The sequence below is a fragment of the Zingiber officinale genome, chromosome 5A (genome assembly GCF_018446385.1).
Source record: "Zingiber officinale cultivar Zhangliang chromosome 5A, Zo_v1.1, whole genome shotgun sequence".
Lineage (NCBI taxonomy): Eukaryota > Viridiplantae > Streptophyta > Magnoliopsida > Zingiberales > Zingiberaceae > Zingiber > Zingiber officinale.
Genome location: NC_055994.1, coordinates 82,652,006 through 82,671,270, shown reverse-complemented (window position 1 = coordinate 82,671,270; position 19,265 = coordinate 82,652,006). Strand labels below are relative to the sequence as shown.

The following is a 19,265-nucleotide window of genomic DNA, read 5'->3' as shown; positions in this document are numbered from 1 at the left end:
TGCTACTGTGCTCGGGTGATAATCTGGATCGATCGGCTGATCGATCCAGGCTCACTGATCGATCAGTGATCGATCCAGCGTGCTTCTGTGCACGGGACTTTATTTGGATCGATCGGCTGATCGATCCACATAAGTCAATCGATCCAATGATCGATCAAAACCCTTTCTGTTCGTGAGGGATAGCTTGGATCGATCGACCGATCGATCCAGAAGCCTTCTGTTCACGATAGAATATGACTGGATCGATCGGCTGATCGATCCAGAAGCCTTCTGTTTGCGGAATCAGCCCTCAATCGATCCATGGATCGATTGAGGATCCCAGATCGATCCATGGATCGATCGGAGTTTCTGATTTCGCACTGAAACTCTGATTTCGGCACTAGTTCGTGCCAAAATCTCACACAACCATTACACAACTGCTAATAACTATTCTATCATGCATTGGGCAACATTCAAGACATAATATAATGCATGTTCACTAGTTCATACCATTAACCATACTAGAATGCGAAGCATAAGGGAAAAGAGAACAAGACTTTAATAACTAGACTTGCTACAAGTTCTAATGCGTAGTAAAATAAAACTAGATCCCTAGGATCTTTATTCCAGGTTCCTTCCACACACATCTTGATCTGCATTGCCCTCCAGCCTCCACTAATCCACTTTCCTTTTACCTGTATCTGCAGTATAAGAAAAGTAGCATCTGTAAGCTAAAAAGCTTAGTAAGAAACCATCTACCTCACAAAAACATGCATACGATGCAGATATGATTTTTAAAACATGCTATTCGAAATATACTGACTAGGCTAAACATGGCATGGCATGTGATCATACAAGCATAGCAATCAAGAACTGAACATAAGCTATCATAATGTATCAACAAGGAAGAGCTAAACTGAAGCTGAAGCTGAAACTAAGCTGATGCTAAGTTCACCTAACTGACTTATGAGAGTTTAAAGAGAACTATATATATATATAATAGGTGAAAATACTAAACATGCTGCTGATGGGCCCTGGCAACTGTACTTGCTGCGCGCGCATCCCTATCTAAACCCGGGATTGCAAGTTCCGAATCTAGTAGGGTTTACTAGGTTAGCTAAACCTAGGGACGACTATGGGAGTCCAGCCCAGTGGATGTCTAATCCAGTACAGTGCCACTGCTGAAAATAAAATACTGAATGCTATATACTTATTTTGCTTAATCTAGGTTATCTGAACCTAGAACTAGGTTGTCTGAACCTAGAGGCTACTATGGGAGCCCACCCATTGGACTGTAGTCCTACATAAGTCGAAATAAATCTAATTTGCTGTTTTAAATGCTTCTAGTGCATTTAATAGGTTAATTAAACTGTCTATTACTGAGTTAGACCTTTAATCGAGCACCTAGGATGCTCTAACTCTTCTCCCTATTAGGGAGACCACCTCTAGGCACCCGACAACGTCTAACCTCCTATCTGAAGAGGGAAAACATGTCTGGCCCATCTAGAGGTGCTATACTAAATCCCTATGAAGAGAGTTAAATACACCCTAGTTATCGAAAAAATCGCATATACCTAAACTAAAGCATAAAAACTCAAACGGAAGCTATTATACTGCAGGTGAGGGGTTTCTTACCTCCTATTCGTAATTTCTTACGATTCTATTCGCTAGAACTCCGGTGGAGATGATCTTCTCGACGATCCGCTCGCGTCTACGTGTTCTTCTCGCGAAGGGGGATGTCCTCGTATCGAAGATCTCGCCGGAAGGAGTTCCCTTGGCCCTTGGGGCTTGGTGTGTCGTGCGTGAGGAAGAGTAGAAGAAGGGAGAGGCGGCGGTGGTGTTGGGTCTCGACGTGAGGGTTTTTGGGGAGGGAGGGTTGCCGAACCAAAACTTAAACCAAACCAACTTAAGTTCTTAATTTATATTAAGTGGGTAACTAGGCCCAACTTAAATATAAATATAAATATAAATGTTTCCCTTCTCTTTCAGCACGGCCCTGCTGGGTTCAACTGGTTACTAGCATTATCCCTAAGCCATAGGTCTCGGGTTCGATTCCCGCTTAGGTCGTTTTCGTTTTCTAATTATTTTTACTACTTCCGCTACTCGGAAAATTCCGGAAAAATATCTAAAAATTCCAGAAAAATCATAGAATAATTTTAATGCAAGTTTGAGAATTTTTGGGCGTTACACCCACCGATACATAGACCCCCTTTATATAGTGATTTGGTAGCATACGTGCACACTTCTCAAGGCATGTACACATTTTTCCAACTGTCTTATGAAAAGGCATGTCAGGAAAGTATCTCTGGCATCATTCCTTAATAAGGTGCGCAAATCTCTAACTTGATAGTAGAAGCTTCCGTCGTACGATTTTGTCTGTTAACCATGCCTTGTTATCAGGATACTAACTCCGAGAAGGATATAATGAGCTGTCACACTGTTGGGCCTAGCGGGGGAGCCGCTCGGCTAGTATTCCCGACCCTGTTGCTCAAGGCTGTTCTTTTCCATGGTCACTCGGGCTTAGTAGGTCGTTCCTCACCCAACCGGACAGGCGATCCTATTGAACTAGCCTTTGTTTAGTCACAGTTATGAGCATCTAATGTCCTCTATATAGTCGTCCCGGTCGGATGAGCAATCTGCTTAGATGAGTCTCCGTGCCGATCGGGATCCTTTATGCTCGGTCTGCAAGTTGCCACCCGATCGGAGGACTTTGGTCAGGCGATGTTTTCCTTCCTTTGGTTGCCTTAACTTTAACCTCCACGTCGACTGTTGTTACCGCCTTTGACCCATGCTTGATGAGCTCCCTTTATTACCGCATCAATCGTGAAGGATTTGTATGGGCAGATCATGAGCGATTTATAAATAATTATGTATTGTTCCACTTGTATTCCTTTGTTATAAGGATAATAAAAGTTGAGAGTTTTTCCATACTTGTTCGTGTTACTAGCTTGCTTGAGGCTTTTGTTGTGTCTTTACATTGAGCGTTCTTCATACCTCGGTGGTGCATTCGTTGGTAGGTTGAGTCAAGTACGAGACTTGAGAGTATCCACACCAGTTTCCCTATCAAAAATGCATAATTTAGGATTAAAAAATTACTTTATTAAATTTAGATATCCACTTTTCAATACACCATATATCAACTTTCCTATTTCTTCTTTCTCCTCTATAATGTTTAGAGAATGAAATCTATTCCTTAAATTTAGAGAAGTACTGTTCATAAGTGTATAATTTAGGGAATAGATAAGGTAGTTGATGTAAAGAGTTTTTAGTTATCTTATCCAAAATTTAAGGTAAAATTTGTGAGAAGGGATAAAAAAAACTACTCAAATTGATATTTGCTTAGTCTAATTAAATATATGTTAGCATATTCCTAGAAAATTAAGTATTCTTTTAAAAATTGATAATAATAAATGTAAAATGGGGTAAAAAAAAACCAATTTATGGAATTAGGTAATAATTAATTAAAGTTGGTGAAAGTTGGTAATGTAACCGAACCGGTCGGCTTTCAATCATCAATTTGTCGGTTTTTTTTTAATTATTATTATTATTATGGTTGTTCTTATCTCAGCTATGAGAACCGGTTCGGCATGAATCGGCCGACCATAAAAATAACGATTCATTAATTATTCTCTGGAATGAATTCATGGCAAATGAATAAACAATTAAATCCAATAAATTCATGCCAAATCAGGGATGCGGGACGGGATTGGCTGGAATTGGAAAACGCTGTCGCGGATGACGTCGAGACGGGCTTTAGATTTCGTGCGTCAAAGGGATCGGCAAACCAACTGATGTCGATGGCTCATCGCCTCCCTGGCTCCAGCCACGCCTCAGCGATGAATCGACCAATTAAATTAATCGCTGATCGTGGTATGAATTGTGCAAAAGGACAAGGTACTTCTCTTCGCTTTTATTGTTCTTTTACAGAGCCAGGCGGCGATCTTCTTCTCCGGTTCTCTGCCACCATGTCGGGATGAGTGTTTTCTCTCACTAGATTTCTCTTGATCTTCGTCTTCTTGTTCATCGCGTCGAAGCATGGCGACTGGTTTTCCCGGACGGGAGCTTGGGTTTGGTTTACCCGGGCCGCTGCCGCGAGCCGGAAGCGGCGGGCTGCTCAAGCGGCCGGTGTCGGAGATGGAGAGGCTCCAGCAGCTGCAGCTGCAGCAGCAGAAGCAGTTGCAGCAGGCGATGTTCCTTCGCTCGGTGAAGCAGAGGACGCTTCTTGCTTCCTCTGTTTCTTCGCATCTCTCCACGCCTGCTCTTCAAGATCCCGCTTTGGGGTCGTCGGTGTCTTTGGCTACCTCAAATTTGGTGGCTTCTGGGTTCCTTCGGCGACCGGGGATGTCATCGGAGACGAGGCCCTCCACCGAGCTCCGTGACGGGCTCCAGGAACTGGAGCGGCGGCTTCTGTCGGACGACGACGAGGAGGAACCTATCAGCGCTTCCGGGTCGGCTGTTACTACCGCCGAGTGGAGTGAGACGATGCGGCAGCTCGTCGCTGCGCCGATGCCGCTGGCAGCTGTGTCAGGAACGAACCAGCTCCCCCCAACGCCTACTAACTCTTCCTCCTCCACCGTGTCCTCCTCCGCCTCGAGCTCCCCTCCCTCGTCCTCCGCTGCCCCTGCTGGGGCTTCCTTGCGGCAGATGCTCCTCGATGCCGCCGCCGCCGTCGCAGATGGGAAACTCGAGACGGCCACTGGGATTCTCGCAGTCCTGAAGCGCACCGCGAACTACAAAGGTGACGCAGAGCAAAGACTCACGGCGATGATGGTTGCAGTGCTCTTCGCCCGCTTGAATCCGGCGCCGCCGACGGTGTCTTCCTCAATCGCTGAAGTTTGCGGCGCAGAGCACCTTGCGGCTGCACAGATGCTTTACGAGGTCTCCCCTTGCTTCAAGCTCGGCCTCATGGCTGCCAATTTGGGGATCTTAGAGACCACCAAGGATCGCTCCCAAATCCACATTCTTGACTTTGACATCGGCCACGGCGGCCAGTACGCCGCCCTTCTCCACGCCCTCGCCGATCGCCACCGCCTCCGGCCCGTCGTCCCTCCGCCAGCACTTCGGATCACCGCCGTCGTCGACCCTACCTCCCCGTTCTCCAGCAATGACACCGGCGGAACCTTACGGGCCGTCGGCGACCGTATCCAGAAGCTCGCCGAGCGCCACAACCTTGCCATCCGCTTCGGCATCATCCACCGCCGCCCGGACGAACTTGACGCCGCTTCGCTTGGCTGCGAGCCGGACGAAGCCCTCGCCGTCAACCTATCCTTCGCGCTCGCGCGCGTCCCCGACGAGAGCGTCTCCCCCGCCAACCCCCGCGACGAGCTCCTCCGCCGCGTGCGCGCGCTCCGCCCGCGAGTAGTCACGCTGGTCGAGCAGGAGATCAACACCAACACCGCCTCCTTCGCCGGCCGCTTCGCCGCCGTGTGCGCCCACTACGGCGCCCTCCTCCAATCCCTCGATGCCACCGCCGCCCGCGACAGCGGAGACCGCACCCGCGTCGAGGCCGCCCTCGCGCGCCGCGCCGTGAACGCGGTCGCCAGGGAGGGCGCCGACCGGCTGGAGCGATGCGAGGTCTTCGGCAAGTGGCGCGCGCGGATGAGCATGGCCGGCTTCGAGCCCCTCCAACTCGGACGGCCGGTCGTCGACGCTCTCAAGAACCGGCTCAACGCGATCCGACCGAACCCGGGTTTCACCCTAGACGAAGACTCGGGCCGCCTGGGGTTCGGATGGAAGGGGCACGTGCTTACCGTGACCTCCACGTGGCGTTGATCCGGTCGAAAAATTTAAACCGAAATTAATTATGTGATTAAATATAGCCAGTTGGTTGTTTAATATTTGAACCATAATTATTAATTCCTCCCTGTAATGACTATTAATGAGAAGTAATGTCTTTAATATTATAATTTTTTATAATTTATTAAAAAATTAAAATTTAAAAATAATAAATAATAATAGATTGTGACTTTTGTGAATTGTGGGTGTTGCTTTATGTTGGGGGAATAAAAGAGGCATGGAGCAGCGCCACCGCCGCTGCTTCGGTTGTGTCCTTTCTCTGTTGTCGCCATCCACGTAGTTGTGTTCTTCATAAAAAGATGATTGCCTAAGGCTTTAGCTGATTATATTGTTTAATAATTAATGTTGATAATGCCCCCACGCATTTGCTATTTGCATAAAATTTAGGACCAATTTGTAAAAGGCATAGAGTATCTCACTAGTGTCTCATCTCAGTCGGGATCTTCTAGTCCATAAATTATGAATCAGAAGATGATTTATTGTATAAAGATCCTTGATTTGGATGGATCCTATCTATAAAGGATCTATAAAAAAATGGATCATCCTTTTGATTCGTAAACTACGGATCAAAGAATTTTTTCTTGTCTAATATCTCTCATGCAAATCACTGTACTAGTAAAGACTATTAAGATGACACTTTACCTTTTCTACTTCAATAATTAATGTTGATAATTAGTTGGAGATTATAACAGGAATTTATGATGATAATAGAATATAGAAAAAAAATTAAAAAAACGTGTTAAATTATATAAATAAAAAAATAATTAAAAAAATATCTCATTAGATATTTTATTCTTAAAATAGGTCTTAGTTACAACGTTATTCTTTATTATAAAAGTTGTTATAGCAAAGTAACTACTATAATATATACAAGTTACTACCTGTTGTTATAATTATTTTTAAATAATATTAATTTAATATAATTTTAACTAAATTAATAAATAATATTTTGATAGGTTAATATTCAAAGTTTATGATTTAGAATTTAAAATTTTAAAATTTAAAATTTAGCTACCGTAATTATTATAATGTGTATACTATTACAATGTGTATAAGATATTCGATAATTTCTATAATATGAAAAATTAACTATTTCACTAAAATTTAAAATCTTAAATCATAAATTTTAAATACTACTATATCAAAATATCTTTTGTCAACTTAACCAAAATTATTTAAACTTTATTAAAACTATTTAAATGGATTAAAATCACTTAAAAATAATTATAACATCAGTAACTGTTATAATAATATAATAATATTATATTAAGTATTACACAGTATAATAACTATTTAATATTATATTAGCTTAATTGCTACAATGATTTTTTTTTAAGGAACGCGCTCGATGATTTACATAATTTAGTAAGTCCTTTTGATTTTATCCTAAAATAAATGAAAAAACGGATAATTATATTTTTCTTAGAAAAAGTCTTAAAAGTTAATTATCTCTTGCTATCCTAATGATTATGAGAAAGATCTTTCCGTCCCCGGAATTTTAGTGAAATGGATAAATTTTGAAAAATTTGATGTATTGTTTTTTTTAATGTTTATATATGGGAAACTTGCTCTCAAATTTCCATGCAACTTTAAATATTTATATTCAGTCCTTGTATCAGATTTTTTTTCCCGATACCAGACCAAGCCAATTTATTTATTTCAACTCTCTAACTCTTACAAAATTACCAACTTACCTTCTTATTAATTAAAACCTTCAAATATTACTTATTTCTCCTTCTCTTTCAACGGTCGACGCACTCTCTTTCCTTATTTCGAGCCTACGCAACTTCAAGTCATCGGCGACGCAGTCCTCGACTTTCCCTCCAAACCATCGACGACGACTTGACCTCCCCTTACTTCGACTCTAAAGCATCTTCATTGACGTTGAAAGCAGAAATTGGAGAACCGGTAGAACCCTTCTTTCACTTTCAACCCTAGAATCATCGGTAAGTTATAATTTTCTGCCCTAAATTTTGACTAATTTGTTATTCTTGTGTGAAAAATTAAAACTTTAGGTCATGGGTGTTTTAGTTCATGGATGTTTTCGATTTTGTGAGGTTGAGGTTGAATAAAATTCGATTTCTATTTTAGAATTGCAAATTTATGAATGAGTTTGTATTGCATCTTCTTCAATTCAGGAAAAGAATGAAATATATGGATATTTTGTAGTGATTATCAATAAATAGAGTATTGTACCCAATTTAAGCAGTATGATGCTCAAAACTTGTGCGGTTGAATAAAACTGGGTTTGTGAACAAGATAAGATTTAGTTTTCTATTTGAGTATGTGTTATTTAGAGATGAATTGATGGCAATTTTTTTTTGTTTTGTTCTTCAATAGAAAAATTCTTAAATCATTAGTAAATCTTTGGGGGAAAAAAATTCTTGAATTGTATATGAATGAAATTTTGATCTTCAGTTTTTATATGATTGAATTGAATGTTATATTTTTGTGGATTAGGTTAAAATGAATTCTGGAAGTGGACCTTGCAACCTTGCATTTTTGAGTAGTTGTATGTGCAAGAGCCAGTTGTTTGTGATTTCAATTTTCAGTAGTTGCAGCTTAATAGATATATATACGAGTATTGGCAAAAAATGTGCGGAGATTACTCCTGAATCTATGATTTTGCAATACCTAGCTCCGCAACATAAGATGTATGTGACTTTGAACAATGATGATGATGTCCTCAATATGATACGTTTTCATATGTGTATGAAGCTGAGCATGATCGATTTGAGGGTAGAGTGCAAAAATGAACATGTCGACGACAACCTAAATTTGGGGAGGTAACATATATTATATCCCACCTCATATTGTGGTTTTGATAATATTATATGTTATATCTAGTACAAGTGCATATGATATAGTTAAGTTGACACTATTAATCGTATCAAACTGGTAAGGTTGAGGAACAGACACAATCAAGGAGTGACGAGGAGATCAAACAAGCCCCGTTGTTGAATACTATAGATGCTTGGATTAACTGCATCCAAAGATAAGGGAAAAATTTCAAGGATGCTGTTGATTTTAGAAGATGTGTTAAAAACTATGTTGTTGCTACAAGACGTTCATTTTTTTATAAAAACAATGACTGCGAGAAGGTAATTATTATTTGTAGTGAAAGAAGTTGTGGATGGAGAATTTATGCTTCAAAATATAAAACAGATAGTATATTTGGGATCCAAAAATGCAACTTGTGACATACATGTGGTGAGAAAAATCTGCGTAGTAGAGGGCATCTTAAAGCCGATGCAACTTGGATTGCTAATGTGGTGAAAGAAAAATTGAGAGAAGAACCCTCTTATCGCCCTTGTACAATTTAGAAAGATTTGCAAAGAGATTATGGGGTAGAGTTAGACTACCAAAAAGTGTGGAAAGGCAAGGAATTAGTGATGCATGACATTCATGGCACAGAGAAGGAATGCTACGATAGGCTAAGATGGTATTGTCATGCTATTCGAGAAACAAATCCTAGCAGTGTTGCTGAGTGCGAGATTGATCCTGTAACATCTGAATTCAAACGGTTATTCATTTGTTTCCATGCATGTGTAGTTGGTTTTCTTACTGGTTGTATGCCGTTGATTTTTTTAGATGAGACTCATATAAAGAATAAGTATAAAGGTTGTATCCTAGTTACTGTATCGAAGGATGTCAATGATGATCTTTTCAAAATTGATTATTCTGTAGTGGATGCGGAGAATGACGCTAATTGGAAATGGTTTTGTTGTCATTTGAGAAGTGCCCTAATTTCATGTCAAAGCATTTTGCTCAATGAGTTCACTTTTTTCTCGGACAGATATCCTGGGATTATGAAGGCAGTTGAGCAATTATTTATGGGTAGTCACCATTCCTATTATTTGAGGCATTTAGTGGATAATTTTGTGAAGCAGGTAATTAATTAATTACTTACTTTTGTCCAAATACATGTTTTGAATATGAAATAATTTGTTTGCCTCATTCTAGGTGTTACGAAGTTATCCAAAACATAACAAAAAGCATTGGTCTTCCGTATTCAAGAAAGCTGCGTATGCTCCATCTTTGCAAGAGCATGAACAACATATAAACAATATCATCTACTTCATGCCACTTGCCAGAGGGTTTATTGTACAATCTCATCCTCAAAGTTGGACAAATGCTTTGTTTCTTGATGATAGATGGGGTGTTATGAATGATAACATAGCCGACTGTTGGAATAATTGGGTTAAACCAGCTCGTTATCTCCCTATTTGGCTATGGTGGATCACATATGCATGCAGATCATGAACATAATACACCGATGATATGAATCAACATTGGCAATGGTTAAGGAATTAAGTTCGAGAAAGGAGAAGTCTATTGCTAGAGTATATCTTGAATCCTGAAATTTGAGAGTACATTGGTCATGTAATTGGAAGTTTGAGGTAGTTGATGGTGAAAAATCCTTTGCTATTGATTTAATGGATAAGAATTATTCATGCAAAGTTTGGCATATCAATAAGCTTCCATGCAAGCACACTTGTGCTGCTATTGAGTCGAGGTCGTTGTTGTTGTATAATTTTTGTGACAAGTATTTCAAGACTAGAATGTATCATCAAGCATACAAAGAAATTATTAATCCAATCCCAACTTTTGACATTAACGAGTCAAATCTTGATGAAGGAAATGTAATAAATGCACCTGATGTGCGCAATTAGCCAGGTCGTAGGAGGACTAAGAGGATACTATCTCAAGTTGAAACACATGTGTCAAAGTGTAGTCGTTGTCATCAGAAAGGCCACAACAGACGCAGCTGCAAAGAAGCTACAAACTAAATATTGTTTCATTAAAATGGTGTTTAAGTGTTTGATTTGTCATTTGTTAGTAAATATTTAGTAAATATATGACACTTAGTTTATTTGTGGGTATCCCAACTAACACTTTTTTTTTACACTTATGCAGGAAAAAGAGATTGCTAGAAGGGGAATCAAGCATGGTCTCACATGCTATAAGGCCTACATCGAGTAGTAGCATTGGTGATTTACGCATTGTATGATGGTTCTATTTTTGAAAATCTTGTGCAAGACTTGGTTTGTCTGTTTATGTAGTACCTATACTATAATCTATTATGTTTTTTATATATAAACATGTATGAGTTGTGTTTGTGGTTTATGTTGACTTTGTATCATGTAATAATTACTGTTATATTTGTGGACAATGTTAGGAACATGAATAATATGTGTTTGTATTTTGATATTGATACATGCTATTTTGTATACTTTGGTTCAAGTGCTAGGATTATAAATGATCATGTCCAATTTCAGCAGAAACTTGAGTATAAATGCTGATAAAATGGGTATATGATATGTAAGGATGAGTACAAATATTGAGAAATTAGGTATATGATGATAATGACCAATTAACTGAAATATAGTACCATAGGAGGTAAATTACTTTTAAATCCCCATGCACTACTGTAGGCATGTTTGGTATTAATAAATTGGATCGATATATGATATGTAATGATGTTCCCTCAATAAATATCCAAGAACGTATGGTATATAATGTACAATCTCTCAATCAACTTAAATTTGGATATATTATATATACCAAATCAAGTAGTATTTTTAGTAGAGTGGCATAAGAGTGTCAAACCTTCGTCCAAATGTACTCGATAGTTTGCAAATTATACTTTATATATATATATATATATACCTAAATTAGAGTCAATTGTACCTGATTTTTTTTATAATGAATTTTAAATAAGCTTACTAAGTATGACAAAATCTCCATAAGCAAATGAGATGGTCATATTCAGCTCCTACAAGCAAGAAAGGATCAAGAAACAAGTTCATCCAAAAAATAGTTACAGGTACATTCAACCAAGTGTTTTTTATAAGAGATACATTCATCTAACTTAAACATGTTAGCTAGAGCCCTAGAGCCAATCATTTGATGATTATATTTTGGACTTGTTGTATCATATTCTATATATAAATAAAGACATTTGGTTTTTGGTTATTATACTTACTTGTATTGGTGCCAAATAAACTAAGTATAATAACGTCCTTGAGTAGACGGTTCTCACCTATATCAATCGGTTAGTTGAACCGATAGCGAGATGATATAGGGAACACTACTCTTAATCATTCCTAGTCGAGTATTAACATTAAGGGACAATGTTAATGCAATAAGACTAGCATGTAGGTCAACTCGATGACTTGATCTCACAAGTCATGGATATAGAGATATCAAGTTGACACATGGGTATGCATTGGAGAATGTATACTGAATGACCCGCCATGAGAAAGTATTATGGATCGTTATATGAGTGTCATATACTTTCTCATGTGGCTATTAGTATGATTACTAGTCCTTAGACCTGAAGTCACCATGGTTCCCTACATAAGAAGTTATGTACTTTGTGTAGGACCGTTGGGCCGGCTAGAAGGGTTGGTAAATAACCTGTCAATTAAAAACAGACAACCCTTCCTCGAACGATTAAGCTAACACTTGTAAAATGAATTAAGCAGATAAATAAAAGCATAAAAGAAAAAGACGAGGCACCAGATGTTTACTTGGTTACAACCGATGTGGTTGTTAATCCAAGGAAGATTAAGCTCAAAAATTCCTTCAGGCGGAGAAGCCTCTTACAGCGTTTAGGCACAGAAAATAGAAGCTTAACTACAACTAAAGCACACAAGTGTTTGGAAATAGAATGATCGTGATTGTTGAAAAGCTTCTGGACCAAGGCTATATTTATAGCCTTGGTGGAAGCGCTGGATGGGTTCCGGCACAGAGGATAAAATTTATCCCCAGCGGTTGGATCAGTCAGCTCGATCCTGTGAAAGTCCCTTCCGGCGCCCGGATGGTTCGGCGCCGGACGGCGCCCGGATAGTTCCGGGCGCCCCGAAGCAAAAAGTCAACAGTGGTTGACTTTTTGTCCGAGACCTCTTCTCTGGTTCAGTCCCGCCTCGGTCCGGGTCTTCTGCTCCGGATTCGCTCGCTTGGGTGATCTCTGTAATCCGGAATAGGGCTCATCCGAACCCAACTTCCGGTCTTCTCAAGCAGCCTTCCGCTTCGGCTTCTCGTCCCTCGGAATTGCCGCGTGTTTCCTTCTCGTCCACCAGCGTACTCATCTGCAGTCTTCGTCCCTCGGTCGCACCCTGTGCCGACCTTCTCGCTAGCTGCGTCTCTTGCTCCCCATGCAATCTTCCGCTCCGCCTTTCGTCCCTCGGAACCACCGCACTCTTCCTTCTCGTCCGCCGGTGTACTCTTCCGCAGCACCTCGTCCCTCGGACGCACAACGTGCTGTCCTTCTCGCTAGCTGCGTCTTCCGCTCGAGTACCTGTGCTCCTAAGCTCCTGCACACTTAGACACAAGGTTAGAAACAACGCAGGACCTAACTTAACTTGTTGATCACACCAAAACAACCTTGGGGTTCCAACAATCTCCCCCTTTTTGGTGTGATCAACCCAAGTTAAGCTAGGGTCAATAATAGATATGAAATTAAACAGTTTATTGCAATAACATGCAACATGATAGAAAAAATTAAATTTCAAACATTTTAATTTTCAATTTTGTCTACCTCCCCCTAGACTTATACTTTCCCTTCTCCCCCTTTGATCACAATAAAAATGGGGTACAAACGAAATCTAAGGGTTGACATTAAAAATTTTTTGAAACTTTATTTCAATAATTTTCAGGGAAATATTTCTAAGTCAAGACAAATTTCTAAGTCATTCGACATCAAGCTTAAGAAGTTTCTAAACAGAAAGCTTTATGCAAGAAAATTTCAGAGAATTAATAACATAAAAAGAAATTTTCTATGCATTTATTTATTTATATATTTTATGCTTTAATCAGAAGGTTTAAATTTCCATTTTAATTTATCAGAAATTCTTAAGTCATACTTTTTCAGATTTAAAGCAAAAAATATTAAACATACAACAATTTGTATCATGTTAATTTCTATTATTTTTTGAATTTCAAGTTCACAAAAATATTTCAATAGCATTGATTCTAACTTGATGAAATTTTTCGATGCTATAAAAAATTCTTTCGATAATGTGTAAAATTCGTTTGAAAGAATATTTTGTAATTTGCCAGAATTTTTTAACAATAAGAATTTGCCGGAATCTATTAATAATAGATTTCTTAATCCGAAAATATTTTTCGATGAATTAATTTCTAATTCATAAAACTTTTTCAATAAAGTAATTTGTAATTCCAAATTTTTAGGACCAGAAAAAGTTTTCGATAATATTTCTAAGTTGCATAATTCTTTCGAAAAACTTCTTTGTGATTCACAAAAGTTTTTTAGCAAAGTTTCCAACTTGCAAAATTCTTTTGTTAAGATATTTTGAAATTCGAAGAACTCTTTCGATAATATTTCAAATTTGCAGGATAAGTTTGACAATTGATTTTCTAATATAAAAAACTCTTTCGATGATTCGCAAAAATTTTCAGGCAATTCTTCGATTGAATCATTCAATTGATCAGAGGTTCGAGTCCATACCTGACTTACCTTGTCAGTAATTGATTCTCCCCCTATCGAGTTGCTTTCTTCCGAACATTCTCCCATTTCATCGATCTCGGGATGTACTTCGGCTGTTGTAGTACTTACCTCGATTTCGGACTCTTCTGTCGGTGGCTCGGTGTCTATTGAGGTGTCAGCATCTGAAGGTTCTTCGTAGAGCTGCAAGAACTTTTCCCAAAGTTCTTTTGCGCTTTCATAATCTGCGACTTTTTTGAAATCTTCCTCTGGTATTACATTCAGAAGATAATATTTTGCCCGCCCATTTGCCAGAGACTCCTCACGTTGCTTTTCGTTCCAGAGGCGTAGATCGAGTCTTTCTCCGTTCGTGTTCTTTGGTTCTTCATAACCAAATTTCATTATTAAAGAAATACCAGAATCTGAGTTAAGGTATACCTCCATGTTTTGTTTCCAAATGGAAAACTCCCCCTCGAATGCAGGTGGGTAGTCACTAGCTCTGGCCATCGTTTTTGTTGCGTCAGACGGCGGTTAGTCCTTCTGAGGCATACTCGGCTCTGATACCACTTGTAGGACCGTTGGGCCGGCTAGAAGGGTTGGTAAATAACCTGTCAATTAAAAACAGACAACCCTTCCTCGAACGATTAAGCTAACACTTGTAAAATGAATTAAGCAGATAAATAAAAGCATAAAAGAAAAAGACGAGGCACCAGATGTTTACTTGGTTACAACCGATGTGGTTGTTAATCCAAGGAAGATTAAGCTCAAAAACTCCTTCAGGCGGAGAAGCCTCTTACAGCGTTTAGGCACAGAAAATAGAAGCTTAACTACAACTAAAGCACACAAGTGTTTGGAAATAGAATGATCGTGATTGTTGAAAAGCTTCTGGACCAAGGCTATATTTATAGCCTTGGTCGGGGGCCCGATGGGTTCCGGGCGCACTGGGGTAAAATTTATCCCCAACGGTTGGATCGAGTCAAAGCTTGATCCTGTGAAAAGTCCTCTGGGCGCCCGGATGGTTCCGGGCGCCGGACGGCTCGGCGCCCAGAATGTCCGGGCGCCCGGGCCAAAAGTCAACAGTTGACTTTTGGTCCGTGCTCTCTTCTCCGGTTCAGTTCGCCTCGGTCCGGGTCTTCTACTCGCTCCGCTTGCTTGGGTGATCTCTGACATCCGGAATAGGGCTCACCAGAACCCATCTTCCGGTCTTCTCGAGCGTGCTTCCCTCCGGCTTCTCGCCCCTCGGAATTACCGCGTGTCCCTTCTCGTCCACCAGCGTACTCATCCGCAGACTTCGTCCCTCGGTCGCACCCCGTGCCGACCTTCGCGCTAGCTGCGTCTCTTGCTCCCCGAGCAATCTTCCGCTCCGGCTTTCGTACCTCGGAACCACCGCACGCACTTCCTTCTCGTCCGCCGGTGTACTCTTCCGCAGCACCTCATCCCTCGGACGCACAACGTGCCGTCCTTCTCGCTAGCTGCGTCTTCCGCTTGAGTACCTGTGCTCCTAAGCTCCTGCACACTTAGACACAAGGTTAGAAACAACGCAGGACCTAACTTAACTTGTTGATCACACCAAAACAACCTTGGGGTTCCAACACTTTGGTTTCGTCAAACGTCACCCATAATTGGGTGGATTATAAAGGCGATTACTGGGTATGTAACAAATTATGCGGAGGGATGTGAGTGATGTAGATGAGATCTATCCCCCCTATATGACGGGAGAGACATCGATATTCTTGATAGAGTGAGACCACGAAGTGCATGACCATGCCCAAATGAGTCAATATGAGATATTGAGCTCATTTGATTTAGTGAGTCTACTTGGAGTTCAAGATTAAGATTGATTAGAGGATGGCACGGTCTATGCCTCATATTGATCAATCTAGATGTCTGGAATAGAAGGACATTTGTCATATATTGTGAGGAGTCACAATTAGTAGTCACAAGGTGATGTTGGATCTCAACATTCTTGTAACTTGGGTAGTAATGATGTGTTGCTAGATACCGCTCATTACTTATGCTCCTAAATGGGTTTAGGGTCATTGTCAACGTTACAAGAACCTATAGGGTCACACACTAAGGACAATTAGATGGAGATTAGGTTCATATGATGAACCAAGAGGATTAGATTCATTTGATGAATCAAATTGGATTAAGAGTAATCCTAATTAGGCTAACTTGAGTTGGACTCAAGTTGATTCATGTATTTAATGAGTCTAATTTAGACTATGACTCATTAGATCAACTTAATTTAATGAATTAGATTCATTATATTAAGTTGGCTTGAATCAAATGGTTAGCTTAGATCAACCATGGAAGAGATTTGGTCAAGTTTGACTTGACTTGAGAGGAAGATAAAAGTCAAGTTTGACTTGACTTTATGCCACCTCATTGGTGAGTTGGCATTGATGTGGACTAATGATGTTACTCCACATCATCATGGGGTGCCATCTCATGGAAGTTACAAAACCATTCTCTTTAATGGCTTCACATTAATTGCACTTAATACAAAATTTGGGGGTTACACTTGGGAAGTGGCCGACCACTTTTGAATGTGAAGAGAATTCATTTTTCTCATTCAAGTGCATTCACATCTTCTTCCTCTTGGAGCTCTTTCTTCTCCCTCTCCTCCTCTCTTGGCCGAACAAGACAAGGTGCTAGCACACCTTTGTTTGGTCTTCTCCATCAAGGATTGTTCGTGTGGATACTTCTAGAGGACCGTACGCTTGACGGTCTAGAGATCCGACACCTTGGACGAGCGGGATTCGCGAAGGGCGTGCTTCAAAGGTATAACCTTTTCTTCATGTAGATCTAGAAGTAGATCTAAGTAGAAACTCGTACATGTAAATTTTTGAAATCTATCCTTCACACGAGATCCAGTGGCATGGGTGATTCGGGGGTTCCGCGATGCGAAAACGCGGTTTTCGCGGCCCGAAAAACCCAACAGTGGTATCAGAGCCACGTGCGAAGGCGTGTACGAGTTTGTTTTTGATTTTATTAAAAAAAATAGCTTCTATGATTTTTTGTAAATTTAGGTTTTTTATAGTTTTTATGGATAATTTTCTCGTAGAAGCGAAGCACAAGTGTTTCGGCACTTGTAGGCTTCCGCTACCGGGAAGATTTTTCGAAAACGGCTTGGTTTCGCCCCAAATCTTTTTGGGACAGCGGGCTAAGGCGCTGTTAGATCGCAAAGGAACCCTCGCGATGGTTAGATCGTGGGTAGAGGTGCTCCCCCTAGCCCCGCAAGGGGATTCGTTCCGCGATTGCGCCCGAAAACCGCTAAATGGAACCGCCGGGAAATTGTACCCGCAAAAAATGTAAAATTATAAAAAAAAATTACAAAAAATTATAGAAATATATAATTTTGAATTATATATTAATTTTGTGATAGTCATAGCCCAAACGACCCAAATTGGATTTAGAAATGTGTTGTAATTCATAATACGGCCTGCGTGCCGTTATGTGATGTGCGTGCTGTATTTATTCTTTTTATTTATTTTATTTTCACGACCTGCGTGTCGTGCCTTTCTCTTATATTCTGGTTGTAAATTAGATTTAGACTCGAATGTAACTCGAGTTTCAAAATTGTAATGTAATTTTGAAGCGGTGGAAGGTCCACACGAGACAGAATTACGAGGAGGGCGCGAGCAACACAAGGTGGTCAAAGGAAGAAGCTTGAGAAGCTGTTGACCTTAGGTTGACCATCCGATCTTCTCATTGGCTTGAGAAGATCGTAGTAGGGCCATGACACAATCACAAAATAATTTAATTAATTGCTTATATGTATGTGATGCATGTTTAATTAAGTAGTTAATTAGTGCCTAGCGATTAGATTAGATCTAAATCGTGCACATGATGCACCCCATGATTAGATTAGATCTAAATCAAGTATTTGATACACATCATCATTTAGATTAGATCTAAATCACGTCAACTCGTAATGCCTACCATGCCGTGATACCTACCACTACCTCGATTGCATGTTGTTGTTGAATCTGCCAAAGCAGAGCAACACATACTATCTTGGTAGGGTACGGAGGAACAATTTTGGTCCCGCCTATCAACGCATGGGTGAGTACAATTCAATTAGATTGAGTAACTAGTTAACTCAATTGGATCGAGTTTAACTATAGGCATTATCCAATGGTTGGTAGATAGGTCAAAATCACGTTTATATTAACTCTTGGGCGTACTAGTCAAAGCTAACTCGAGTTTTAATATAAATGCGGATTTTGATCCTATAAACAAGAGTTGCATGGAGATGTAATTGGTAATCGTTACCTACCGATTATACTAAGTCTTGGGCGTATTAGCCAAAGCTAACTCAAGGGTTAGTATGATGTGGATCTTGTCCCACATGAATTATAGAATTCAGTGGGAGCATCATTTAGTTAAAGGCCTAATTAAATGATTAAGAATATGATATTTATTTCTACTTTTATTTCTATTGTAGATTACCATGACGTCGAACACGAATACCTTCTCCCTGCGATCTGTCCTCGAGAAGGACAAGCTCAACGGAGCAAACTTCCTGGACTGGTACAGGAACCTGAGAATAGTTCTCACCTAAGAACGTAAACTGTACGTTCTGGAGCAGCCCATTCCGGAGGTTCCTCCTGCCACTGCCCCGCGAGCTGACCGAGATGCTTTCAAGAAGCATCAAGATGACGCATTAGATGTGTCTTGTCTAATGCTCGGACCATGAACTCTGAGCTTCAGAAGCAACACGAGTTCATGGGCGCTTACGATATGGTTGAACATCTTCGTCAACTGTATCAAGGACAAGCGAGGCATGAGAGATTTGAGATCTCAAGGACACTGTTTCAGTGCAAGATGTCAGACAGGGCTCCAGTGGGCCCATATGTACTCAAAATAATTGGGTACATAGAGAACCTACAAAGGTTGGGGTTCCCTCTTGGCCAAGAGCTGGCTACTGACCTGATCTTGCAATCCTTGCCGGATAGCTACAGTCAATTCGTTCTAAACTACAATATGAACGAGATTGACAAGCTGCTTAGCATGTTAAGAACTGCTGAGCTGAACC

General features: G+C 40.3%; 1 protein-coding gene across 1 annotated transcript; it reads left to right on the top strand.

Moving 5' to 3' along the window:
* Positions 1–3,865: 3,865 nt before the first annotated feature.
* Positions 3,866–5,895, top strand: LOC121980757 (scarecrow-like protein 8). The gene has a single exon (XM_042532952.1). The coding sequence runs from the start codon at positions 4,015–4,017 to the stop codon at positions 5,749–5,751; it is 1,737 nt and encodes a 578-aa protein (XP_042388886.1). The 5' UTR covers positions 3,866–4,014; the 3' UTR covers positions 5,752–5,895.
* Positions 5,896–19,265: the final 13,370 nt, after the last annotated feature.